The sequence below is a fragment of the Pseudomyrmex gracilis genome, unplaced genomic scaffold (genome assembly GCF_002006095.1).
Source record: "Pseudomyrmex gracilis isolate BER0280 unplaced genomic scaffold, ASM200609v1 scaffold_17, whole genome shotgun sequence".
NCBI lineage: Eukaryota > Metazoa > Arthropoda > Insecta > Hymenoptera > Formicidae > Pseudomyrmex > Pseudomyrmex gracilis.
In genome coordinates this window covers 1,177,129-1,202,144 of record NW_018020601.1, presented here as the reverse complement: position 1 = coordinate 1,202,144, position 25,016 = coordinate 1,177,129, and the positions used below count along the sequence as shown (strand labels likewise).

The 25,016-nt window shown below is 35.9% G+C and overlaps 5 protein-coding genes across 22 annotated transcripts; 3 read left to right on the top strand and 2 right to left on the bottom strand.

Annotated features, from left to right (window-relative positions):
* Window positions 1-319: 319 nt before the first annotated feature.
* On the bottom strand, window positions 320-3,225 carry LOC109864116 (general transcription factor IIH subunit 2). Of its 3 annotated transcripts, none has more exons than XM_020445032.1 (8): window positions 2,848-3,225; window positions 2,498-2,585; window positions 2,181-2,382; window positions 1,906-2,034; window positions 1,653-1,826; window positions 1,328-1,584; window positions 985-1,234; window positions 320-729 (listed from the first exon to the last, which is right to left on the bottom strand). In XM_020445032.1, exons 2-8 carry the CDS (start codon window positions 2,557-2,559, stop codon window positions 598-600), a joined length of 1,206 nt encoding a protein of 401 aa, XP_020300621.1. In that variant the 5' UTR covers window positions 2,560-2,585; window positions 2,848-3,225; the 3' UTR covers window positions 320-597. The 3 variants fall into 3 exon arrangements, with proteins under 3 accessions (XP_020300621.1, XP_020300619.1, XP_020300620.1); XM_020445030.1 differs by having other exon boundaries at window positions 321-729; window positions 2,843-3,224; XM_020445031.1 differs by having other exon boundaries at window positions 321-729; window positions 2,871-3,224.
* Window positions 3,046-10,876, top strand: LOC109864131 (mucin-17). The gene is made up of 10 exons (XM_020445046.1): window positions 3,046-3,147; window positions 4,496-4,571; window positions 4,888-5,030; window positions 5,142-5,403; window positions 5,565-5,740; window positions 5,820-5,959; window positions 6,035-6,241; window positions 6,455-6,537; window positions 6,623-9,016; window positions 9,094-10,876. Exons 1-10 carry the CDS (start codon window positions 3,046-3,048, stop codon window positions 9,189-9,191), a joined length of 3,681 nt encoding a protein of 1,226 aa, XP_020300635.1. The 3' UTR covers window positions 9,192-10,876.
* Window positions 10,877-12,397: 1,521 nt separating this feature from the next.
* LOC109864135 (putative methyltransferase NSUN6) lies at window positions 12,398-19,155 on the bottom strand. Of its 10 annotated transcripts, none has more exons than XM_020445054.1 (10): window positions 18,821-19,155; window positions 18,527-18,573; window positions 17,216-17,324; window positions 15,981-16,153; window positions 15,755-15,862; window positions 14,901-15,096; window positions 14,657-14,819; window positions 14,019-14,229; window positions 13,598-13,891; window positions 12,398-13,029 (listed from the first exon to the last, which is right to left on the bottom strand). In XM_020445054.1, the coding sequence occupies exons 4-10, from the start codon at window positions 16,110-16,112 to the stop codon at window positions 12,754-12,756; spliced, it is 1,380 nt and encodes a 459-aa protein (XP_020300643.1). In that variant the 5' UTR covers window positions 16,113-16,153; window positions 17,216-17,324; window positions 18,527-18,573; window positions 18,821-19,155; the 3' UTR covers window positions 12,398-12,753. The 10 variants fall into 10 exon arrangements, with proteins under 10 accessions (XP_020300643.1, XP_020300645.1, XP_020300644.1 ...); XM_020445056.1 differs by having other exon boundaries at window positions 18,853-19,155; XM_020445055.1 differs by lacking the exon at window positions 17,216-17,324.
* LOC109864137 (rac GTPase-activating protein 1-like) lies at window positions 13,055-18,517 on the top strand. Of its 3 annotated transcripts, XM_020445063.1 has the most exons (7): window positions 13,055-13,119; window positions 16,399-16,609; window positions 16,716-16,897; window positions 17,028-17,161; window positions 17,240-17,575; window positions 17,940-18,050; window positions 18,115-18,517. In XM_020445063.1, the coding sequence occupies exons 2-7, from the start codon at window positions 16,585-16,587 to the stop codon at window positions 18,149-18,151; spliced, it is 825 nt and encodes a 274-aa protein (XP_020300652.1). In that variant the 5' UTR covers window positions 13,055-13,119; window positions 16,399-16,584; the 3' UTR covers window positions 18,152-18,517. The 3 variants fall into 3 exon arrangements, with proteins under 3 accessions (XP_020300652.1, XP_020300654.1, XP_020300651.1); XM_020445065.1 differs by lacking the exon at window positions 13,055-13,119 and having other exon boundaries at window positions 16,162-16,609; window positions 18,122-18,517; XM_020445062.1 differs by lacking the exon at window positions 13,055-13,119 and having other exon boundaries at window positions 16,162-16,609.
* A 2,682-nt stretch (window positions 19,156-21,837) lies between the features above and the next one.
* LOC109864153 (ADP-ribosylation factor 1) lies at window positions 21,838-25,016 on the top strand. 5 transcript variants are annotated; one of them, XM_020445099.1, is made up of 5 exons: window positions 21,838-21,896; window positions 23,190-23,361; window positions 23,542-23,651; window positions 23,749-23,874; window positions 23,960-25,016. In XM_020445099.1, the coding sequence occupies exons 2-5, from the start codon at window positions 23,214-23,216 to the stop codon at window positions 24,122-24,124; spliced, it is 549 nt and encodes a 182-aa protein (XP_020300688.1). In that variant the 5' UTR covers window positions 21,838-21,896; window positions 23,190-23,213; the 3' UTR covers window positions 24,125-25,016. The 5 variants fall into 5 exon arrangements, with proteins under 5 accessions (XP_020300688.1, XP_020300686.1, XP_020300687.1 ...); XM_020445097.1 differs by having other exon boundaries at window positions 21,877-21,963; XM_020445098.1 differs by lacking the exon at window positions 21,838-21,896 and adding an exon at window positions 21,903-22,198.

Sequence of the window (25,016 nt, the reverse complement as noted above, 5' to 3'; positions counted from 1 at the left end):
CAATGCTTCCCCCACCATGTTATTAAGGTAAGAGATATTTGCGCTGCGTTAGGAAAGCCACCGTGTTACGCGTGTCACCGACTAAGCGCCGATCACGTGCCGATCGTCAGCGTCCTTACTAGAATCCTTTAAGCGGAGATGTTTCTTCAAGTTTACTCTTCGTCTAGGTTTTGGTAAAATAAAAAATGTCTTCTTTTTAAATTTAAAAATCGAAGTGTCTGCAATTCTTCTTACGTTCTTATTGCACAAAGATTTATCTAATCAACCGGCGCTATAACGCAATCATAAACCTTTCGCAAATATATAAAAACTTGATAATTGATTTTGATAAACTTACACAATATTACGTGTTTTATTTCTAACAATATTCATATAAAATACGTATTTATACAAAAATTTCTACAAGTGTGACACAACACATTTTTCACATTACAAATTCTAAGAGTTTGTTAACAATTTTACGTAGCACTTAATAGTTTCGTTACTCTGTCAAAAAGTATTATTAGTTTTTGTTACTCTTTGACAGAGTAAAACCAATAAATGCTAGACTAAGATAAAATTGTTTTTTATGTATGTAAAATTTGCACCGAAATCGCATTAAGATTGATCGGCAGAGTTTCTGTAAGTTTCAGGATTTGTTGCACAACCGGGACACGTGTGCAAAATTTCATGAATAAATATCTCGCAATCCAGGCAAAATGTTTGATTACATTTTTCACATATATAAACCTAAAATAAATAGAATATGTTATTCTTACGCCATTCATCTAAGTGTTCAAGTCGTTGTTTTCTTCTCGAAGTGAGTTAGAATTGTGACACATTGTTTGACTAATAACACACTTCTCGGTTACAGATAACAATTTTGATAAACATTTATTTAGCTGTCGTGTTAAACGTTTGATTTTTGATAGTAATAGTTTATATAGGTACGTAGAGATAAGTTAAAAAAATTGTGTAAAAACATTAGATATGACAGCAGTTTACCTTTTTGTCCTTTTGAGTAAATCCTTTTTGGCAACCGAAACAGAAAGTGTGATTGTCCTCAAACGCAACTTCCTTAAAAGGCTCAACGGGAAACAGATAATGATACGATCGCGCCAAATGAGGAGCTGACACCAAAGTAAGACCGCAAGCTCTACACTCCACGGGAAGTTCGCAATGTTTGCTGAGACACTGAGGACAGAGGTAACCTGTACTCGTAAGTTTTACCGAGTCGTCGGAATTCTCTGCGTGGCTGCAATAAAAAATTCAAAAATGTGCACATGCGAGGAAAAGAAAGAGTATCACGATATGTATGTAACTTATGCTGTAGTCTGTGCACACTTACCACATGCACACGGTTATAGAAGTGTCCGATACGTTGGACTGCAAAGCATGATGAGGAAAGCCCATTTTAACAAGTGCAGCATCTAAACGCGTCGCCGCAGGTGGAGGATCTATGTGCGCATTTAACTGCTCCTTGTAATGCTTGTCGTCAAGCGCAACACCGTGTTCGCCACCGGTGACACTCGCCATTCGTTTGCAGATAAACAATTCAGCCGCTAGTCCTATTACGCTACATCTGATACTGTCCAGTTTTAGATTCTGAAATCACTTCTGTATCAAAGAGATCTTTGAAGCAAATATATTGAATGACAAAAGTTGAAACATACTTGTATTGTTTCGTTGATGTCTCCTGGGTCACATGTGGTAAGAGCACCTATGATTACCAAGATTTCCTTACTGGCGTGAGAAGGTAATAACTTCAGCGACTTTGTGGCCAATTCCAAAGAATTTTGCAACGAGGGTTCGCCAGTCATTGCAGTCAATTGTAAGGCTCGTAATTCCTTGTAAATAATTCAGTAAATCTCTGATGTGAAACAAAATTGTATTCAGAATAAAGATAACACACTAGAAACCTATTACCTTGATATGTTTTTTCGAGTTACCAGCCAAATCACTAATTTTCTCAGCTCTTTTATTTCTTGTTATAATCACTCCTAATTGACTTATAGGATTTTGATAGAAAAATTCTTCGATAAAGTCTTCTAGAAGCTTAAAGCAAGTATGTTTAATAACATTAATTTGTATGTATACAATTAACTTGCATATATATATATATGTATATATATCTATATATTGTATATATATAAATATATAAACAAGTAGTGTAATTATACTTGATTGATGCTTTTTTGTACCTTTAGAGAACATAGGAAACGAGTTGGTTTCAAATCTTGAAGTGACATTGATTCAGAAGCATCCAAGATGATATAAAGATGTCTCATCATTCCCAATCTGGCACCTTGTTTCCGTTCTAACTGACGTTTTCTCTTAGCATTGTGTATTATATCTGCGACAGATGCTTCTAATAATCCATGATCATCCTCTTTGATCGCTTCCCTTTAATACAAAAACAAACGTTAGTATACTTGTTGTTCAAAAAAAATTTATTTATTTAAAAATGCTGTTTGCACCAAGCACACAAATGTTATTTAATATTTAACAACAAACTTACCATGTTTTTTCGTAACCAGTTTCCCAACGATACTCCTTTTCTTCAGTTTCTTCTTCCGCCATTATATTGACAATTACAGACAATCAATCTACAGCAAACAGATGTTACGCAACATTGTTACAACAAGACAAATGTATAAAAATGTATAAAAATTATTTAATTAGTATTCATTATAACTCGTCTCAAAAAGGTTAATGTGTTTATAATCAACATAACCCCTAAAAAAATTCAAATCTCAAATAAGTAGGACAATGCATGTGTTGAAAGACCAAACGATTCAAGTTTGTTGAATTTCATTTGAACTTTAAATATATGCGGGAAAAAAAAAGAGAAAGAAATCCTTACTTAACATTAAAAACACAAAACGCAATACCACGGCTTTTTTACAGGTTTGTTGCAATCGCGCGCGAACTCCTATTACTCTCTTTTGTTTTTATTCGACAATTCTCTTCGCATCTACAATTGGTCTAATTTTTGCAAAGTTTTGTTTGAAAAACGTCGACGCACTGCGAAACTTGATATAGGAAAAGGAGGATATCTCGGGAACAATGGATCGCGTCAACAGCACGAATTTTTACACCAACTTTCACTTTCTGAAGAAAACTTGCAACTTGGTTTTTCTTCTCACGCGAGATCGCGATGAATTTAAAGTGTGTTCAAGGTCGCGAGAAGAGTTCCCGCTTAAAATGACGAGGCGCGATTGGTCGGACAGACCCCGGGGCACGACGGGCAGAATAGGCGGCGGAAAAGAAGGTAGCGGCGGCGAAACGGGCGGCCGCCATGGCGCCACTGTCGGCTGACGCGGACGCTGTTTTCATCGTGTCTCGCACGACGAAGGACAATTTCCCAAACTGAGGAAAGACTCCGGCCGTTTTCTCGCAACCGGTCTCGACGCAACGTAAGTGTCTGTGGTCGTTAATTCGCGAGTTACGACAACGCTATCGGTTTATCGCGTTAATCCGCGCGCGCCGCGGTGTGTTCGGAAAGCCTTTCATGTGGTGACACAGGAAGTGGTGCGGGGCCTGTTGTATACGCATATCGGCAACGAGAGCCATCTTTGATGATCATCGGCTTGCATCGGCGTGCAATAGACAGAGACGGGGAACGGCCGTGCCGAAACATCGTCGGCGACGTTGGCGATTCGATAACAATACGTGGGGGGGAACGGTGGCGACGTCGCTGGTCGAAGCGGCATCGTCGTTCCTCATCGAGTCATCTCCACAGCCTGTGCCCCTCTTCCTCTTCCCCTCCCCCACGTAAACCTTCGACAAATAGTTTTCCTAGCTCGTCAAATAGTGCGGGATAATTCCGCTGCGGGGATCGTGGCGGGAACAAGTGCGTGCGTTCTCTTCGTCGCCACTTTCGTTCGTAGTTTACGCCGTACGTAACTGGCCGCGTTTACAAATCAACTCTCGGCGTATCTTCGCGCATCCACCCCCCGGCGTTACCTGTTTCTTCCTTCGCACGGAAAACGTATTTCCGCGTTAAGGTGCTTTCTTCTTTCTAAGTAAACAAAACAAAACAAAACAAATACTATAGGCTATGTAGACACGTAAGATAATAGGCGGCCGCCAGACGATGTAACGTCGCGCATGGAAGCGAGTGCGCGCGTGCACAAACATCGGTCGTTTCAGCGGCACACAACTCTCGTCTTTAAAAAAATTTTATATACTCCTTGTTCGATCGCGCGACTACCGGCCGCGGTTTTTCTTGTTTCCGGCGCGTAAAAGACCGCGAAATTCGGAACATGCGCCAAAATGCGCAGTCGGCGAAGAACGCTTTTTGTGCTTTCTCTTTTTTTCTCCTTGAGACTTGCGGTTTGGAGACAGCGTCTCTCTAGTTTGATAAACCACTAAATCTCTTTCTCCCTCCGTACCTCCTATAATGGTAGTCGATATAGCCGGGCCAAGTGAGAGATTTGTTGTCCACTCTTTGTAACTTTGTCAATTAATNTTNTTTNNTTTTTTTTTTTTTTTTTTTTTTTTTTTTTTTTTGTAGAAAANAANAANANAAAACAGAATNGAAGGAGGCGATGGCCCTTCGGCCGTCACTACTACGCCAAATATTATTAAGGGTAATGTAGTTTCATCTATTCTAAAATATCTTTGTAATTAATTATGAACACTCAAATGATTTTAATTAAAAATTTCAAGTAATTCAAGTAAAATAAATGTTTTTTTTTTACAAAAATGAATTATAAAAACTGTAATAGTGAATTTGCTTGTGTTACATTCTTTGTATTTTAATTTTGTTTTCTGAGATATATGAACATCTATCTTATTCAAAGTGCAAAAATAGCACACAAAAACTAATACAAATGAATTCGGTATATTACATTGGTCATTTGTTTGTCACTTATCTTTCATGCAATTCCTTTTCTTATCCATCAGCGGCACAAGAAGAAATAGGACGATTAGATGTATTAGTTTGTGGACAATGTCATTCAGTATTTCATTTTGTGGAGGAACTTCAGGAACATCACACAAAGGAAGGGGCCTGTCCCAAAGTGTCCCATTATCGTGAAAATAACGATGTTTGTATCTAATTGTATATTTAAATATTGTTTTTTAGACAATTATAAAGTAAAATATAATTACACAAATTTATTAATCATGTAAAACTAATGAAAAAATTGTTTTTATAGAATGGACAAAAAGCACAGATTTGGGCATTTTTGTTATGGAAGGATTCACATATCCAGCAGGAAGGCTTAGATAAGAATTCCACTAACGCGTGGAAGATGTATCAGAAATGGTGTAAACTGGATACGCACATAAGAGATTCCTGGATCGTTGCTGGAAAAACAATACAAACCTTTACAAAAATAAGCACTACCAAGATGCAAGAAACACCAATACAAGTTCAATCAAATGAATCAACAACTACTACTACCACAACACCTGATGGTACTGTTAATTACAATAAATCAGAGTTTTTTTTGTAACTTTCTATGTTTTTTTCTCAATTATTTGGTTTCTTTGGTTCTTTATAACATTTAGAGCTATAACAAATTAAACTTAATATAAAAGTACAAAAAATCATATTTGTTTATATTTTATTCGTACAGGTAAAACAGTAGTATTCCGCAAAATTGTGAAGAACGGACAACCAGAGGAGGAAACAACCGAAGCTGAAAAAGATACTGTAAAGTCGGAAACAAAACCACCACAGAAAAGTGAACCTATGGAAGTTGAAGTAGAGAAGAAGGAAAAACCGAAAATAAAACCATCAATAAAGCCGAAGGTTTTCCATAATCACATTGTTTAATATTTACATAAACTTAAAATATTTTACTGAATGTTTGATTTAATTTTGCCTACAGATTAAACTTAGCAAAGCAGGTACTGAAGAAAATTCTGAATTGAGCAATGATGAGTATATTATCGAGAAAATTTTAGCTAAACGCTTCAATCCAAAGAAGAAATGTCCGGAATATTTGATAAAATGGGAAGATCACTCACAGTTAGTGTTTTCAATTGTGTGTGTATTTCTTTTTGTAAGATTCTCTTAACTTAAAAAGTATGACATTTCTTATAGCGATAGCAATACATGGGAGACTGCGGAAACTGTATCAGCTTGTAAAGATATGGTGGACGAGTTTGAACGTAGTCTCGCTAAGCAAAAGGAGTTGAAAGCTCAGCAAGCAAATGCGAAAATCGTGCAAGCGCGTGCAAACGTATCAGCCCAAAAAGTGATAAAAATTGAAGCTAGTAAACCTGGACCAAGCACAGCTCCTCAAGTGGGGTGAGCGATTGTTTTGTTTTCATACATTGATACATATTAATGAAATAACTCTATGTAACATAAGTTTTTACTTCTATTTCTATATTTAATTTTATTGATAACTTGATTTTCTATAAATCATTTTTCTACGCTTCAATATTTATTTCTATAAATTACTTTTATGATTTCGTCCTAAATGTGATAAATGTGTGTTGGTTGTATTGCAATATATAGACGACCAATGCGTTCTAGTAAATCGAAAGCAATGAATCAAGTTAAACAATGGGTTGGATCGATGAAAGACGAAGAAAACGAATGTATGTATTAATCAATTTGACAGTTGATACAGTTAAATAAACAATGCTGCATGTGTTGATTTAATTAATACGTGTGTAACTTTAGTAACTGGTAAAAGAAGAATTGACGATTCGGACAGTGATTCGGATGATGTAATAACTGCAAAGAGAACTAAAGCTGATACCGGCAGTGACGATGACTGGACCGGAGAATCTGAAGATGATAGGCTGATTGGACGCAGCGACATGATTCAACGTGCGTTCAGCCGTGCTCATGCGCAATCCAATGGTTCTAATAGAGCCTCGGTCTCTTCCACCGATCTGGCTACTTCGTTGGGATTACAGTCTCCCGAAGGAAAGAGTAGTCAGGCACCTGTTTTAGTAGCTAACGCCAAGGGAGTAGTTAAAGTTGATCCCAAACAGATGCCAAATTTAACTTCCGGCGTATATCTTATGTCCCGTAAGGATGGTATCATTAAATTGGATTCATCGCCCAGCGGTAAACTAGCGGTCAAAGGATCTCCAACTCCGGGAACAACTCCTGTTTTAATCGGAGTTCAAAATCGTGATAATATAGTGAGAAAACAAATAATTTCGACGTCACAATCGAATTCTTTGACACCCACGGTGAAAGTGGTTTCGAAGGTAGATGGAAGCTCGACAGTATCGCAGATGAAGATGATCCCGTGTAAGCCTGTGACACCAAAAACAGGAGGTACACAGAAAATAGAGCCTATAAAGATTCAGCCAAAACCTGATCCCGCGACGCAAGTGCCCCAGATACACGTTGTGACCGCAGTACAAGCACCAATAACTTTGCAGCCGAGAATAACTACAGGTATAAGACCTGCTGTTGCCACGCCCCAACGTCCGGTCGATTGTCGCCCTTTACTGCCTAGACCGACACTGCGCACAGTGAGTACTAGTAGCGTTCTCAATACTAGCACCATTCGCACACCAGTTAAAGCACCAGCGCCAAAACAAGTTCAAACACCAGTGACGACGCGCCCGATTGTGCAGAAGCGCACGACAACAGTCGTAAGCACACCGGCCGCTTCACCGAATTCCACAAGCACGGTCACGCAAAAGCCAAAAGTCACAGGAATTATAGCATCCCCGCAAACAGTCGTGCAAACTGTGCACGCCAAACAGGTAGTCAAACCTGGAACCAGTCCGATACAATCACAACAACAAACAAAATCTTCTCCGAAAACACCATTGGCCAAGACACAATCGCTGTTAACTCCGCAGCAAAAGCTGTTAATAGCAAAGAAAAAAGCTCAAGAGGCAGCGGGCATTATTAAAGCAAGCGGTCGTGGACTTTTAACAGGTGCTCGTGCTGGTGTGACACGAAGCAAGGTGAAAAGTACTGAAGGAATTGCTCAAGTGGGAGCTAAAACCAAGGAGAGTAAATTGGCAGAAGGTGATGGTTTGCACATGGAGTTCCACGAAGTTCATTCAGAGGAAAGTAGTAGCGAAGATGAACCAGATTTGCCACCTGTTCCCGAACCAGACGCTATCACAGCTCCGGAACCTGATAGTCCGCCGCGTCCGTTCACATTGTGCCCCCTCACAGGACGTATAATAGGACCAGATGGCGAACCGATCGATCAACCGGAACCAGAACCCGAAACGACAACATCATCAACGACGTCAACCACAGCAAAGACAACTACTACGTCGTCTGAATCTGCAACAGCGGACACCACAGTTACCACCAGTGCCGAATTAACTCTACCTTCACTCGACTCGCTCACAGAAAGCGGCGGTATTATGAGAGTCGAGATGAGCCCCGGTGGAACAACTGGGACCATCGTTCAAACTAGCGAAACACCAACAGCACAAATCAGTCTGTCGACCGTGACAGTGTCCGCACCGGATTTACCTTGTCTGGATGATACTGCGGTGAACGCTCCGGTTTCTACATCCGCAGCAACGACTTTGACAGAAACTCCTACTTCCACTGCTCCGGAAAGTAAAACCGAAACGTCAATTACTACGGCACTGTCGACGATTACAACATCTACTGTCACTAACATAACTGCGACATCGGCCGATGTCAAATCCGACGAAAAGATAACTGAAGAGAGCAAAGTGACGACGGCCGATGCTTCCAATCTAGTTACTATAGCTGAACACGGTGTTGTCTATCAGGTAGCAGGCCAGGCCGAGGATGGACAGACGCTTTTGGTGGCTCGTGGTGCTGACGGCGAACAGCAATGTGTATACGTTACCACGGAGCAACAAGGAGACGAGGGTTCCGTTTTGACTTTGGATCACGCAGTTGCTGAGGCTGTGGCACAACTGATCCCCGATCAGGTGAATCTCACACCTCAATTTTATGTTAAGGAAGATGGGGCGGAACCAAACGAAAATTCAATGGTGATGTCTATAATGGATAACGCGAATGCGGCTGACGTGACTACTACTACTCAGGAAGATAATGAAACACAGGCGCAAGTAGTAGCCCAAGTAGTACAAGCTGATGAACCTACTCCAGGTAATATCTGTATTTCAAATAAAATTAATTAGATTCAACAGTGTGTCGATATAATGTATAGCCAGTCCTTTTTTCAGGGGGAACTAGAAGAGTAGTGCTGCTCTTACCAGACGGAAATTTAATGATGACAGAGGTGGATGAGGAGCAATATGCTGCACTGGAACTTGACAAGTGAAAACACAATTGTGGCGTATACCGAGAAAAAAAATACCATAATGCATCGAACTATATGCTACGCGCAAACTGTACGATTAAAACGTAATCATAAATTGTATATATATAAGAACGTTGATTTCTCGTACAGTTGCACGTCTTCATTATATTCAGCGGTTAGAGCATCGTCAGACGGAGAAACAGCTACATATTGTATAAACAAAAAAAAAATCACATCCATCAAAAAGAATTTTAGAGTACGAGTTTTAGAAATGTATGTCTCAGTGTTATGTCTGATATTTCCATTTGTTTATTGTTTATCTTTTATGTGCATCATTAAATAATGCACACAGATACGAGAGGAAGTCATAAAGAAGTTCCCTATTTCATTTTCATGGATATAAGATTTATAAGATTTGTAAACTAAGCAAAGCTATATTTTTGTTTTGATGATGACATAAAGAAAGAAGTGCAGACGTGAATTATGTTAATTGAAGATATCTTATTTACTTACGCAAGTGAAACTTAATTTCTTGAAATAGTTATTGGTATGTGCGATATATGTTCAAAAGCGAATATACTGAACACAACTATACATTTATATCAGTTGAAAAAACAATAATATACAAAACATAAATAAACAAAACTATTTAAATATAATAACTTAAATGTAACACTTTACTTTATTTTAAGAAATACATAAAGATTGAGGAAATATTGTTTTTTTTGACTTTCCCTCGTACAAAGATAAGAAATAGTACTTTCAATGCAGTGACATGTAGTATGTTCGCAGTAAACATTTGTAGGATAGTGAAGTATGATATGGGATTTTATATTTTCCAAACAATAAGCTTTGGTAAAAGAAAAAAATACAATCTTATTCACACATACAAATGTCCAAGGTGATGGTGTTAGTCATCATGTTGGACGCACTTATATCACACACACACGTACACACATACATATTACTGAATTAGATTTACTTCGTAAATAAAGCGATAAAAAATATCAAAATATTACACGAAAAGAAGTTTTTATCTTAAACTTCAACTTGTGCACACGTTTATGATTGAAATAAAAACAAAAATTATTCTTGTATGAATTATTTTGACTGATAGTTTATTACGTATTCGTTGTATGAATGTTTTTTTTTGTATGACGAATTACCTGTTTTTATAACGGAGCCGGTTAAATAGAATACTGTGTAATGCAGATTGAAGACTCGTTGTAACACTGATTAATAAGAGTGAAAATAATGGACATCATAGATATATGATAAAATCATACAGTGTTATTAAACTATAACATATATACTGCGCCAAAAATTACTTGTATTTACAACTACTAATCTCACATCACTGCATGTTTTCTTGTACGACAAAGATTTAAGCATCTATGTAAAATTCTCTATTCAAAATCGAATCACTTTATCGCTACATTCAAAATCTTTATCGTACGACAAAAAAAAAACGCAACGATGTAATTTTTTTGGCGCATGTACATATGTATTGCCTTTTTACATCATTTATACATATGTGCCTTTGATGTGCATTATACAGCATATTAAGGTGCGTCTAACTAAATTCGTTATTGATGTTAGTTGGACTATGTATGCTCTTATCTGTAGGATAAATAAGCGCACTTCAATTAAACACTTATAATTTCTAAAAATCTATAAAGCTTAAAATACAATGTTGTTGAACAGAGTATCAGTTTCATTGTTATTACATTATTTTTCCTATCATTATTACATTATATATATATATACACATATATGTGCGTGTATATACACATATGTGTATGAACTCTTGTTCCCTGTTTAAATATAGCCATAAGATGCAATAGAAATACAGCTGTTCATAATTTACTTGTGAGTAATATGAGATCTATATAATATTTCTCGAATAAATTATTTACATATAAAATACATTTGTAACATTTTGCAATTTTCGCACGACCAATCACGCTGATTTTATTCTAATTAATCTTATATTGTGTATTTTTCTCACAATGACGCACCAGGCGAAAAATGTGACATATTAGATATCAAAGATGTTTTACCTTTGTCTTTTGACATACATTTTTAGAAACATGTACAAATATTTTTAATGTAAGGTTGTATTTAGTCACAAGTTTATCACATAAGTTTTGCCCAACATTGCTATTAATTTGAAATAAAATTTAAATTCTTTTATGATGATTCTTTACAAACAGTCAGTCTCTTTTTTAGAAACAATCTTGAAAAAAATTCGATAACAGAAACAACAACATTCACGATTATGACAAAGTCATGAGAAGATATCGTGCCAAGTATATATAAGCTCAGATTACTTCTCTTATTTTACTTTATTTTTTTATTTTGATAATACACACACATACACACACACATATGTATGTATGTATTATATATATTAAATATATGCATAATATTCTAAAATATGTTATCCAGATATGTGTCTTTGTAATTAATTAAAAATATGTAGCAACGCGAGCTTACATATTATTTTCTTTATTATTCCCCCAGAGGAGGTGATTTATCTTTCTCATTGATCAGTCTGAGAGACAAATCTCAAAACCGGAGTTTCAAAAGAGAGTCTTAATTGCAATTTCTAATATTGTAGAATTTAGCAACTATGAGTTAAATAAATTATACCGAATATTGTACATGCTGCAGAAAAAACAATTTCTAAGTGCAATAATATATTCTTTTATTTCAAATAATAGAAAATTGTCGTGCTGACAAAACATGAGCACATCCTTAGCCAGATTTCAACTGACAACGAGACGAGTTATTCGCGATTTACCGTTGATCGAATCTAAGGGACAAACAGGTGACATTTTCCCTGGAATGCACGTAAAATAACTCGTAACTAACTATCTGTTTTCGTTCTGATGTCTTGGACGAGCCAGAAGAAACGCTAACAATAAAGGTACAGCAAGGACGGTCTGTGTTCGTTACATTACGCGGATGTCGAGAGATAGGCCAATATTGAGAGGCAAGTAAATTCACAAGTGCCTATTGAGAAAATTAAAAATGTAAGTGTAATTAAATGTTTTATACTCTCGCGTTATTCTTACACAATGACCAATATCCCATGTTCTCAATATTCGCAAAATAATTCTGCAAGCAAAGGATGAGCAATGGATTACAGAAATCCTATGGAAATCAACAAACTCTTGTGAGGAAGGAAAGCTTTTTTACTCTATATAATTAATCTACATACACAGTAAGAGGAAAATGTGTTAATTTTAATTTTAGTGGGTCATCTGTACATTCACTTCTTCCCCAATACTCTCGGAATGCGTATAAATTATAAAACAAAAATTGTCTTTTCTATTTTTTTCTGTTAAATAATGTTTGATTTTCAAATATAGGCGGAAACATTGTACATGATTTGCGACAATTGGTCCGTAATATCGACGGAAATCATTGGAGATGTGAATCAAGCACAAACAAAGTTAAGGTGTCTCTTTCATATTCATATAAATACATTTTTTTAATTCTGTAAACACAAATAATATTATTATATATACAAACCAATATTAAAATAATTGTTCACATGTGGCACAACGCGTTTCGCTGTTTAGGAATATTGTTTTCTGAGACACGCAATAAAAAAGCCGACCGAATCACTTTCAGGGCCGAATCTGCGCACTTTGTTTGCGTTCTCGCTCACAAACCCATCTATAATATAACCATGAGTGCCATATCTATCCGTTTTGATCTGATCTTTCACAGATTTCAACGTTAACTCTGGAAATCGGTTCAGTGCCCAGGCAATGATTCCTTCATTCTCCGCTATTGTCACAGTACACGTACTGTATACTAACGTTCCACCCGGTTTCAAAAGACGGACAGCCTATATAAAGATACGTACTGTCTTAATAAAATATACAATATATAAATATTGTGTCCTACGATAAGTGCCGGTCGATATAACTTTTGAACGGTAAGTAGGATAGGACAAAAATGTAAAGACTTTTATCATGTTTTTTTTTTATGTAGAATGTTACTGTGAAAAAAGAATTTTTTTATCTTCAACAAGATGTTTTATCTTTAACAAGATTACTTTATGTTTTTTATATAGAATGCATGATTTTTTGGTCGCTTCAAAGACACATTCTGAACTTGTTTTTTTCTGTTTTTATATAATAATAAAACAAAAAAATAGTCTTCCATATAAAAGACACGAAATGGTCTTGTTATAACCTTGAACCATTGAAAATAAAAACTTTTTTTTCACAGTGACATTCTACATAAAAAAAAAAACATGATAAAAGTGTCCTTACATTTTTGTCCTACCGTTCAAGAGATATATCAAACGACACTTATCATGAGACATTCTAAATATGTAATAAATACGTGCAGATGTGTTGCAGATATATATTTGTATTGATGATGCGGACAAAATTAATTCGTCAACTTACGGCAAAAAAGAGATTTCGTTGCAGAGAAACGTAGGAACGAAGTTGTGCCGACGTGATCGTGTTATAAAGTTGCGGTCTCTGACCTAACGCACTGCACGGAGTGTCCAAGAGAACACGGTCGAAGTGATTTTCCTCAAATGGAGGCTGATCGTCGATACAAGCGGAACTGCGCTCACGTTCGTGTACGACAGCCTTCGTGGCATCGTAACAAAATATTTTAATATTTTTGCCTTTGCAGTTTTCCTTGAATCGCGCTACTTTACCTGGATTTTTATCCAGAGCTATTATTGTACCCTAAATATTGCGAGAACACTTTTTATCTCTATTTTCTTGTTTCTATTGTATCAAAGAGTGCCAAAATATATAAAAACATAAAGCCTGCGTTACATAGTTTATAATAATTTTTCTTTTGAAAGTTTACCTGTTCTTTCATGAGAACTGAAATATGTGTCGTCTTGTTACCAGGTGCAGCGCACATATCTAGGATTGTCTCACCTGGTTGGGGACTTAAAACCAGATTACATATGATAGACGGCAAATTTTGAAGTAGTGCTTGCGGTCTTAGAGATTCATTATCTATATTCAACTGTGGAATTCGCGAGATCACGTCGATCATATTTACTGCAATACCACTAAACGGGAATTTTTTCGTTCTAAGTATATACTTTGTTTTTTTTTTTTTTTTTAAATTATAATATATATACAGGGTGTCCCAGAATTGATATAACATCTCTTGTGAACAAATAGAAAGAGTAAAACTGCGTCAAAAAATCCTATACCATTTTGCTAGATTCGCAATAGTTACCGAGATCTTAATTAACAAAGATCATAGACAAATATTTTTATGAATAATTTTTTAACAAACAGCGATGGCTAAAACCTTTTGATTGTTATTCGGAGATATGTTGTTGACAACATATGTTAAGGTCATTGACTTTTGAAGGGATTGACTTATGTAAATGTTTACCGAAGAGAATTTTCTTTTTATGAAAACATAATATGTCGAAATAAAAACCTGTGTGTGCCCACACAAGTATTTCTTTATCTTTTTGTCCTTACCACGGATGTTTCGCGGTTTTACCAAATAATTGTTTCCTCGTTTGCCGAAGAACACCGTTGCCTAAATATATTTTATTGTTTTCTGGATAAGGTTTAATTAAACCCTTTTTACATTGACCGACAACATCGGCAAATACGCTGACTTTGGTATCAACGGTTAAACCTGTAAGGAAATTAATTACATCACCTAAGATTCTTCTTCATGGATAATTTATAAAAAGAACTGCACGTACGACAATTATACCATTTGGCATGCCAATAATACCGGGAGCGTAAATATGAGATCCTCTTAGCACAGCTGCTCCGCATGCAGCGTCAACAATAATTTCGTCCGGATATCGTTTCAAGTCGAGCGGCACCGACGAATTCCAACAGTCAACAGCGACTATCTCATTCGGAAGATCCGGCAAGCAGTGAACAGACGGATCTGGCTTATTATCCTAATATGATTTGTATTGCATATATAAAATTTTTGTGTAAAAAATAGTATCTTTTGTAAACAAATTTACATATTGCACATATTTTAACTTCATCTAGTATCAAGCTAGCAAAGAGTTTTTCGGTTGATACGAGCCATGTTGTGGTTGATGTACACGCGCGAAATATATTTTTAAACGTGTAAATTATTGCACATAATAATTCAAACTGAATTTATTCCAAAAATTGATATTGAATGCTTATTTCGCATCACATACATATAAATTATCACTTTCCCTCTTCATAAAATTTAATCATCTTTTTATAAAATTAAAAAACTACGCGAATACGGGAAATCTAAGTTCGACTCCTGGCCAAAGTCTTGTTTGCAATGGATTTTTTAAATCTCATAAAAAAGTAAAATAAGTAATTCATGTATATGATACAAAACAAGCATTTAATGTGAATTTTCGAACTAAATTCAATTCGAATTATTGTGTAATAAATTTACACGTTAAAAAATGTTAAATCCAGCACGTGGCAAATTGATCGAAAAATTATTTGTTAGTTTGATATCTTTTGTTGATAAAAATGTCGAAAAATTAATTATTTAAACTTTATTAATAAAGTTTACCTATATATCTGTTATCTGGTTTCACATTTGTCTCTTTAACACTTTACCTGCTTTAACGCTTTCAGTAGTTTCTCCAGATCTGCGAAATTGTCTAATCTGTAAATACTTGTTTTGGGTGTCGTACACAACCATTTGCAGAGAACGTCGATCTTTTCCTACAATTGTTTGAGAATAAGAAAAACATTTAAGTGTTTTTTTTTTTTTTTTTTTTTTATAAAAGAAAGAGAAAAGAAGCAAAAAACGCGCTTAGACATAAAAACTTTATTGAGATACCTGAATTTCAGATTTCTCCAAATATTTGTCGTCAATGATCACTCTTTCCAAGTCTGCCATTAATTCGCTATATATCTCAGATTTGTTTTTAAAAGGCGTTTTCCCAAAACTGTGAAATAATTGCGGCGGCATTTTTTCCTTGTTCTTCTTTTTATTAAACTTACTTGTTCGGTCTGTAAATAAAAAAAACCACGTTGCGCGATTGCTCTTCAATTGTGTCAAGCACATATTTAACATAAAGTATGTTTCAAAAGAAAAGATTTAGATTATAATTTCTTGAATTGTTCATTTTATCTAGAATAATATATACGGATACACGTATATCTGAATTGTGTATTATCATGTTTTATCTACATATAAACACAGATGAAATTATCTAAGAGTTTCCGACTTCACTTTGTTTGGCAAAACTGTATAGATTTGAATAGACTCGAAGGACAACGCGATTACAACGGATGTTACATCGAAAACACATTTCGTCAAAACAGATTTCTTCTAAATCCTCACTCCAGACTGAGCAGATTCTTTACAAACGTGCGAGGATACTTCGAGAACTTTTGCATTGAGAAACTAAAAAGCAAGTGCTTTAAATTTGTAAAACAACATGAGTAGCAACAAGATAAATAAAGGTCAGATAAATAAATTACTATTTTTTCTACGATTCTCGCCGATCTCACAATTTAGTATGTTTATTAATTAATTAATTAATTAATCTGTTTAATTGATAATTTGCAGCTTTGACTGACATACCGGAAACAAAATGGATATCTTTGGAAGAATACGAGCAGCTCTATGTGGATTTAAAAAACGCTCATCAGGAGACCGCGAGACTTTATCAGAAATTAAGCAGCGCTCGAAAAGCCTTGGATGATGGAACACGTAACCTTCGAGCAATCGAACGCGAGAAAAACTTATTGGTACGTTAATTGTTATTGATAATTTTTTACACAAGAAAATAAATAAATAGATAAATAAGTAGATAAATAAATAAATTTCAAAAATTCTGAGTGTATGATATATTGACTCAAGCCTATTTGTTCGATAAAGGAAATGCAAGTTAACACAGTTCGAAGATTACTGTTCAATGATAAACAAATAAACTTAGACGAGGAAGTCAGGAAAAAACTCGAATTTCTCGACGCCGAGAGCAAATTTGATAGTCTGAGTATCAAAGACAAACAGTAGGTACAATTTCTTTGCTGCGAAGAAATAATTTAATAATACATTTTACTTACATTGTGTAACTTAACGATTTACAGCAGCAAATGTAGTAGTATGACTACAAATACAACCGGTTCGATATTAAGCGATCTGAATCTCTTATCTAAATCTGAAGAATCCGACCTAGACACATTTAGAAAAGCTCAATGGCAGAGATTGCGGAAAGAACACAAGGTCAATAACGAACATGTTGCAAACAAACAATGCAGCACATTAGAAAAAGTAGCAGAATTTAATTCATCCAGTAAAACTATACCTGCAATAGTTAAATCTGATAAAAAGAATATTGAACCGAAACTGTTGTTGAATGCAAATCACAACATTGTGTCAAAGATAGTTATTACACCAATAACATGTATTGGATGTAATAAAAGGTAAATATTAATTGGAAAAATAAGTTATATGACATGTATATACTGCCATCCTTGGTTAAAAATGTCCTATCTCGCATTTTTGCACTTTTCAAGATATATTGGAAATTCTACACATGTTCCATCTTTTAAAATTCTAAATGAAGCTAGTAAATCCTAAAGGCTTTATAGATGTCTAGAAGTGTCTAACTTAATTGTCCTAACTGCTGATAGCACAAACAAAAGAATAAAACTTCAGTTGTTTCGATTCTTCTGATATGCTAGATAGGATATTTTAGATATAAAGAGGGCAATATATATATATATAGCATTACTACCATATGTATATATAATTGTGACGGATACATTACTGTTCTTCATGTTTCAGAATCAGGTTTGCAAAAATAGTGCTAAAATGTAAAACTTGCTCCATTATATGCCATACAAAGTGCAGGACTCGATTTTTTTCGTTTTTATGCATTGATGAAAAATCATCAAAGTGAGTACTTATATCATAGATTTTACAATGCTAATGATACTTCTTTATATCTGACTACACAAAGATTTCAGGATGTAAAGCGAAATGAAATCAAGATGTAAAAGATATTCACCACATAATTATCTATCTATAATTATCTAATAATTATTTGACTAAATCTTGTTTAAGAGGTTCATTTTATTACTTTATTATATTCGAAAAATTATTTATTTTTTCTTGTAATCTATTGTAAGTATAAAAAATATTTTATATTTTTTACTAAATGTATAGCAGTTTTGTATGGTTTGTATATTCTTTCATTTGATATATATACATTGATAAAATGTTATTAATAAAATTATAATAAACAATTTGTGTACACTGTATAATATTTTTCATATATTGATATACACACGTTATTTTGTTACTAATAAAATTACAATAAGCAATTTGTATAATGCTTTTGATTTTTAAACAGGGATTTTCCCTAAACTAACCTGTTTTATATTCTCTTCCTATATGTGTATTTTGTTATCTCTAGGGTCTGAGCACAATAGAGAAAATAATATATTAGGAATAAGAGTTAGAAATAGAAGTTAAATGTACTATACAATGACAAAAAAACTGACTATAACATATAAATACAGGAAGTATGTCATGGCTGCATGATATACAGCCTATATTTATATACATTTATATATTTTATTTTTTTGCATTGTGCAGTACATTTAATCTCTGTTTTTAATTCCTATTCCTAAGAGGTATTTTCTCTATTGTGCTCAGGCCCTTACGTAGTAAAAAAACACATTCTCATTGAAGTTACATTATACTATTTATCTCACTCATTGAAGAATTGCGGTTATTAGTTTGGTACAGAAGTAGCTCTGTAGAAGAGACCCATAACGTCAAATGCGGTTATCGTAGATCCGGCTTCAAAACACAGAAATCAAGATCACGTTGTTGTCAAGTTGTAATAATCAGAAACGTTCAGAAGGACAAAATCTTTAATTCTTCTTCTTCTTCTTCTTTGCAATTATGGCACCGTGCCCCTGGCAAAATCTTTAATTCAATTTGATTTCATAGTGGCTCAGTGAGCATGAAGGGAAACCCACACACGCCAGTTATAGCAAAAAGAAGACTGAGAGCGGCCAGGGTCATATAAAAAATTGGAATAGCTTTTCCGCCCTGTAAGTCAGCGCTATAGGTGGTGCACATTGGCAACTACATAGCCATATCCACGAGCGACTTGTCGGTGCGTACGCCAGAGATGCCAGTTTGCGGACGCTAGCAGCATGCTCAGCAAGTAGAGGGGATACACAGACAAAACGCACACAGGCGAACAGCCGTGTACGTGTGCGCTCAGCGCCTCGGCGAGTGGCTGCTTGCTTGTGTGCGTGTCCCCTCTACTTGCTGCAGCATGTTGCTAGCGTCCGCAAACTGGCATCTCTGGCGTACGCTATGTCCAAACGTAAACATGGTTCTATTCCGCGCTATGAACACAAAGAGAGAGAGAGAGAGAGAGAGAGAGAGAGCGTGCGGTTCTATTCTCTTACAATGTGTGTACGAATCCAAGTGTCAAAAATTGACTACGTTTACACGTACTGGTAAAACCGTTTTAGTTTTTACAAAACCGAACTTAGATGTGCTTAGATGTCCGTTTACAGGACACCTAAGTCTTTACTACAACATCTTGACCAATCAGGTTAAATTTCATATTTTGATCAATTAGCTTTACATCGTGACCAGTAAAATTCACATCTTGATCAGTTAGGTTAGGTTAGGTTCATGTCTCGGTCGGTTAGGGTTAGGTTCACATAGACTGCGTTCGGGGAGCGCGCTATCAGCGCTGTTGCATCATTCTATCTTTATTGCTCATTAGATGTAAAACAAAGATAGAATGACGTAATAGTGCTGATAGCTCTTCGAACGCAGCCATAGGCTGCGGTCCGTTTCATGCTTAATCGCGCATTTATCTGTAGTATATGTCACGTATACTATAGATAAATATGCGCTTAAGCATGAAATAGACCGCAGCCAGCTTCACATACTGGTCGGTTACGCCCGTTTTCACCATCTCCAATTAACTAAATCGGCGATTAAGTATCAGTCGTGATTGGTCTAGTCTGCTAAACGATTCATGCGACTGGCAATTCCAATGAAATAATCAGCCGATTAAGTTAATCGGAGATGGTGAAAACAGGCGTTAGAATCACACCCTGACTGGTTAGGTTAGGTTAGGTTTACATTCTGACTGGTTAGGTTCACATAGAAACTGGTCAGGCTCGTATCTAGGTCGATTAAATTTACATTTTTGTCGGTTAGATTCACACTCTTACCGGTGATGTAAATTCAAAATCATCTCAGCGTATTTGCGTATGGTAGCTGAGACAATTTGAGTAGCTAAAGCCTGTGTCACACTACGGATTGGGATTGAGATTGTATTGAAATTTGACCAATCAGAAGAAAGAAAATCAATCCTAAGTTTACTGATCTTCGCTCTGATTGGCCAAATTGCAATCCAATCTCAATCCTAATCCGTAGTGTGACATAAGCTTAACGCAAGTTACCCTTACGCAAGTAAACGTTTCATGTAAAAGCAGCTTGATGCTTAAGAATCAGTCTACAATGAAGGTAGTAAGGCAGTAAGAGTATACTCGGTTCAATGAGAGAATACGACACTACTCGCGCATAGGGAAAGAAAAACAGTCAAAGTGGGGATATTGCCCCGCCACTACTCAGTACCGTAAACATAGATACAGCACGTTCAGGCCTAATTTTAGATTTCAGTGAATAAAATAATTTTTCAGTTTAATGTACTATCAAGTTTTTTAATGTAATTAAATATAGTAAATGTGTAATCAAATAATTCAATGTAATCAAAATATAAATCAAAACGTTTATATAAGTGTGAAGATTGTACAAGCGGTACAGCACTGTGGAGTGGGGGGCTTTCTGGTAGAAGAGATGCGCAGAACGGACGCATTTTTGTCCATGGGTGTCCTATTCTCTCATTGAACCGAGTATAGACAAAAAAAATGAAAGATAAAAAAATCAACCAATCCAGCCTTCTATTCTCATTTCCATTTTTTGTCCTTAGAAGACTTTGATTGGTTGATTTGTCAATAGCCCGAGATAGAAGTACGGCGCGCAGTAGTAAGGGCACCCAGATGAGAAATTTCCGAGAAATATTTTTCCTGAACGCGGCACGATATGGTGCACTCCTCTGTACACTCGTTACGACAATCGTCAGTACAAGTGTACAGAATAGAGAACTCTAAAGTAGAGAAATTGTCGAATTTCCAGCACTTTTCTATTCTGTAGCCAATCAACAGGATTGGAAAATTTGTCAACTAATGTAATAATTAGACTAAGGATAAATATACGTCTTATACGTTTTTGACGTATTTTGCAGTAAAAAAAACTATAAAATGTAAAATATTCTAAAAAATGTTCGGATAACCCAACTCTGTACGCGTGTCACAATGGTTCTACGTGATTACTAACCTAATTTACACCACACTTTATCGCTCAACACTCATAATTGACACAGCGAAATTGAAAAAAAAAAAAAAAAAACATGGAATCTAAAACAAAAATTAAACTACAAATTATTTTTATAGTATATATCATCTGTGTCTGTTCTTTGTTATCGATCGAAGTATCGACGCGGCGAACACATCGGCAGCTATTTCGAAATTTCCGATCAGGACGTTCGGGAGCGCCGCCTGGCAGGATGTCGCGCGACCAATTTCCACTTACGACCAGCGGCTGTCACGTGACCCGCAGCCGAACCAATCGCAACGGTCCGGTGGCCCTATACGTGGCATTAGGCATGACTCCTTTCCACGTCCGCCATTTTGACATACGGTACTTTTCGAGAGTGTTGCTTTTATGTTTTGTCGTTTCCCGTGAAAATAATCTTTTTTACTGAAACGTAAGTAACGCAAGTGGCGTGTATGTGCGACGTGGCGTTACCGGGGAACTCGATCATAAGTGCAGGCCACCGGGTAATGGACCTTTGAGCGGACGAACCTCCGAGACGGGATTCGCTGGGGAGTAGGTCGAAGGTGACAGACAACCGGGTGTACGCAGAGTGGTCTTCGCAAAAACCGCACAATTATACCGCCGCCCTTCTAGGCAGTATCACGGCACCACCGGCCTCTTAAATAGTACGAACACCCCCGTTAAAAACTGCGTAGATCGTCGACGAAGCAGAGTCTGTAGTGATCTCCCGGAGGGTATGCCAGTACTCGTAGCGATGTATTAAAATGAGAATCGATAGAGCAGGGCAGCATGAGCGTGTGTATATGACCCTTTTCGTTTTTTTTTCTTTTTTATCTTTTTCCTCTTTCCACCTCGGTCTTTGTAAAGAGACGAGGCGCGATTTCCCCGCCGGTGCCCGTCATCGTATCCTCGATCGCGCAAGTTACGCGTTTTTACGACGATCAGGTTAGTCGCGGGGGCTTTTGTGTGACGCCACACACGACGTTACGTACGTGTGTATGTGTGTGTATGTATCCGAGAGTACGTTGTCCCGGAACAGAATTTTTTTTCCTGCATCACGTATGTATTTCGAAGAACGCGTGTCGATCGGCACGAAACAGGATCGTTTCCACTTGTCCACGTGCGAATCCACTGTTTCACGCAATGTTTTTTTTTTTTTTTTTTTTTGCATATTAATTTTCGTCTCTCCCTTGATTTTGCGTGTAAAAGACAACGTGTGAGAAGAGTACAAAGATGTTGATGCGCACCATATTACGTTTTTGTCATTGTGACTATCAAATAGCATTTGTAATTCAGGCAATTTGTGGTTTTTCTCACGCTACTTGTACAGTTTTATGGCAGTAGTACCTAATATCGTTTGAGCTCCAATGAAATATGAGCAGTTAGTTTTTTTTTTTTTTTTTTTTTAAGTGCTCTTGTTTCTGTGATTTGTATTTTTTATATTATTTTTTCATATTTTGAGGTTTAGTGTTTTGTTGTAACTGAAATGTATAAATTGAAATAAGAACTGATAAGTTATGTGTGTGTGTGTGTGTGTTATTGTGTAATATTATACGGGATTTTAAAGAAAAATAAACACAATTATAAGTATCAGTGCAGTTATATCTTAATATACTTTATAGAAATATTGTGTAATTGAGATAATTCTGGGTTTAGGTTCTGGTGTAACTAGTGTCAATCATGGGGAATATGTTCGCAACGTTATTCAAAGGCCTCTTTGGCAAAAAAGAAATGAGGATTTTGATGGTAGGGCTAGATGCAGCTGGTAAAACCACAATATTGTACAAATTAAAATTAGGGGAAATTGTTACTACAATTCCCACTATAGGTAAGCACAAATCTGTTACTGTTTAATATCTACAAGTTAAAAAAATATGGTTAAATGTTATATTTAATAAATAATTATTCACACATTAGCAATAACATATTTTTATAGTTTATAATTAACGAGATAATTACATATTTATATAAAAATATGATATTACATCATGTTAATATATTATTTCAGGTTTCAATGTAGAAACGGTTGAGTATAAGAATATAAGTTTTACTGTGTGGGATGTGGGTGGCCAAGACAAAATAAGACCTCTATGGCGACATTATTTTCAGAACACACAAGTACGTGTATTTTAATATTGATTATTAATTGACTAATGATTTATTTCTGTCTTACAGATTTTATTCCATTATCTTTTGGTACCAAATTTTTTTACAGGGGTTGATATTCGTCGTTGATAGTAATGATAGGGAACGTATTGGTGAGGCACGTGAAGAGTTGATGAGAATGTTAGCAGAAGACGAACTGAGAGATGCAGTACTTTTAATATTTGCTAATAAACAAGTAAGTTGACTTTTTTTTTTTATCAACTTGGAGTAAACAAAAACCAAAGTGGAAAATGATATTGCAACAAGTAAAATTATTTCAGGATCTGCCAAACGCAATGAATGCAGCAGAGATCACTGACAAGTTGGGGTTGCATTCCTTACGTAATCGCAATTGGTACATTCAAGCAACGTGCGCCACAAGTGGGGACGGACTTTACGAAGGTCTCGATTGGCTTTCCAATCAGCTGAAAAACGCCAACCGCTAATTGGAAAATTATTCTGTCAACATTCAGTTGCTATATTAACATCATACAAAAAAACCAGTTGCACACCCATCCCCCCTGCGACCGAGTACCATTATAAAAAAAAATAAAAAAATAAAAAACAAAAAAAAACAAACAATGCAGACCGCAAGATCTCAGATCTTGAGTGGAGGATATAGAAGAGTTATTACCGAGAAAAGTCTCCGTGTCAGCAAGTTTTTTTAGAAAAATAAGGGGGGAAGGGGAGTGTGAAGGCGGCCGCAAACAACACGCGATCGGACGGCCCACACCGGACTATTGCCTTGCGCAACTTATTATTATAATTATTATTATTATTATATTAGCATTATAGTTACACTTTTTACACAGAGATGCCACGCGAGAATATGTGGAAAAAAAAAACTTGGAAGTAATTATATTAAAGTACCTAACTCTGAAACATACGATATACACATTGATTAATGAATAATTTAAACAACACCTTCGATGAAGAAAACAAATTTAAAAAAAAAAAAAAAAAAAAAAAATTGTGAGAAAGGAGAAAGAAAGAGTTAAAGTACTCCCCCACAGTGTTGTCAGTTTCGAATGCGTTGGACATACCGATAATTATAATGTAGCTGCATATTGTACATTATATTATATATAAATACGATAAAATGTGATTAATAGACGAGAGATGTTGCTCTCTCTCTTCTCTGTCCACACTACATTTGAACAAAAGACGCTCTCACTTCGACGGTGCAAACGCGGTCGATGCTATGAAAGAAAGAAAAAAAGAGAAAAACGTAGGAAGTGATTGCAAACAAATTGGTGCGATGCACCTGCTGTTTCCTAGTTACAAGAGTTTCTTTCTATTTTTTTAAGTTCTCGGCGATAGAGAAAAGAAACAAAAAAA

Bases quoted from the DNA above. Each gene is read 5' to 3' on its own strand.
- LOC109864116 (XM_020445032.1), bottom strand. From the start codon at position 2,559: ATGGCGGAAGAAGAAACTGAAGAAAAGGAGTATCGTTGGGAAACTGGT. The intron at 2,383-2,497 runs GTAAGTTTGTTG...TTTGTATTAAAG, and splicing joins ACTGGTTACGAAAAAACATG to GGAAGCGATCAAAGAGGATG. The intron at 1,827-1,905 runs GTAATAGGTTTC...ATTATTTACAAG, and splicing joins ACTCGAAAAAACATATCAAG to GAATTACGAGCCTTACAATT.
- LOC109864137 (XM_020445063.1), top strand. From the start codon at position 16,585: ATGAGTAGCAACAAGATAAATAAAG. The intron at 17,576-17,939 runs GTAAATATTAAT...TTCATGTTTCAG, and splicing joins TGTATTGGATGTAATAAAAG to AATCAGGTTTGCAAAAATAG. The intron at 18,051-18,114 runs GTGAGTACTTAT...GACTACACAAAG, and splicing joins ATTGATGAAAAATCATCAAA to ATTTCAGGATGTAAAGCGAA.
- LOC109864135 (XM_020445051.1), bottom strand. The intron at 14,820-14,900 runs GTATAATTGTCG...ATTTCCTTACAG, and splicing joins TATTATTGGCATGCCAAATG to GTTTAACCGTTGATACCAAA. The intron at 14,230-14,656 runs GTAAGGACAAAA...ATTCCCGTTTAG, and splicing joins AAAACCGCGAAACATCCGTG to TGGTATTGCAGTAAATATGA.
- LOC109864153 (XM_020445099.1), top strand. From the start codon at position 23,214: ATGGGGAATATGTTCGCAACGTTATTCAAAGGCCTCTTTGGCAAAAAA. The intron at 23,362-23,541 runs GTAAGCACAAAT...ATATTATTTCAG, and splicing joins TACTACAATTCCCACTATAG to GTTTCAATGTAGAAACGGTT. The intron at 23,875-23,959 runs GTAAGTTGACTT...AAATTATTTCAG, and splicing joins TAATATTTGCTAATAAACAA to GATCTGCCAAACGCAATGAA.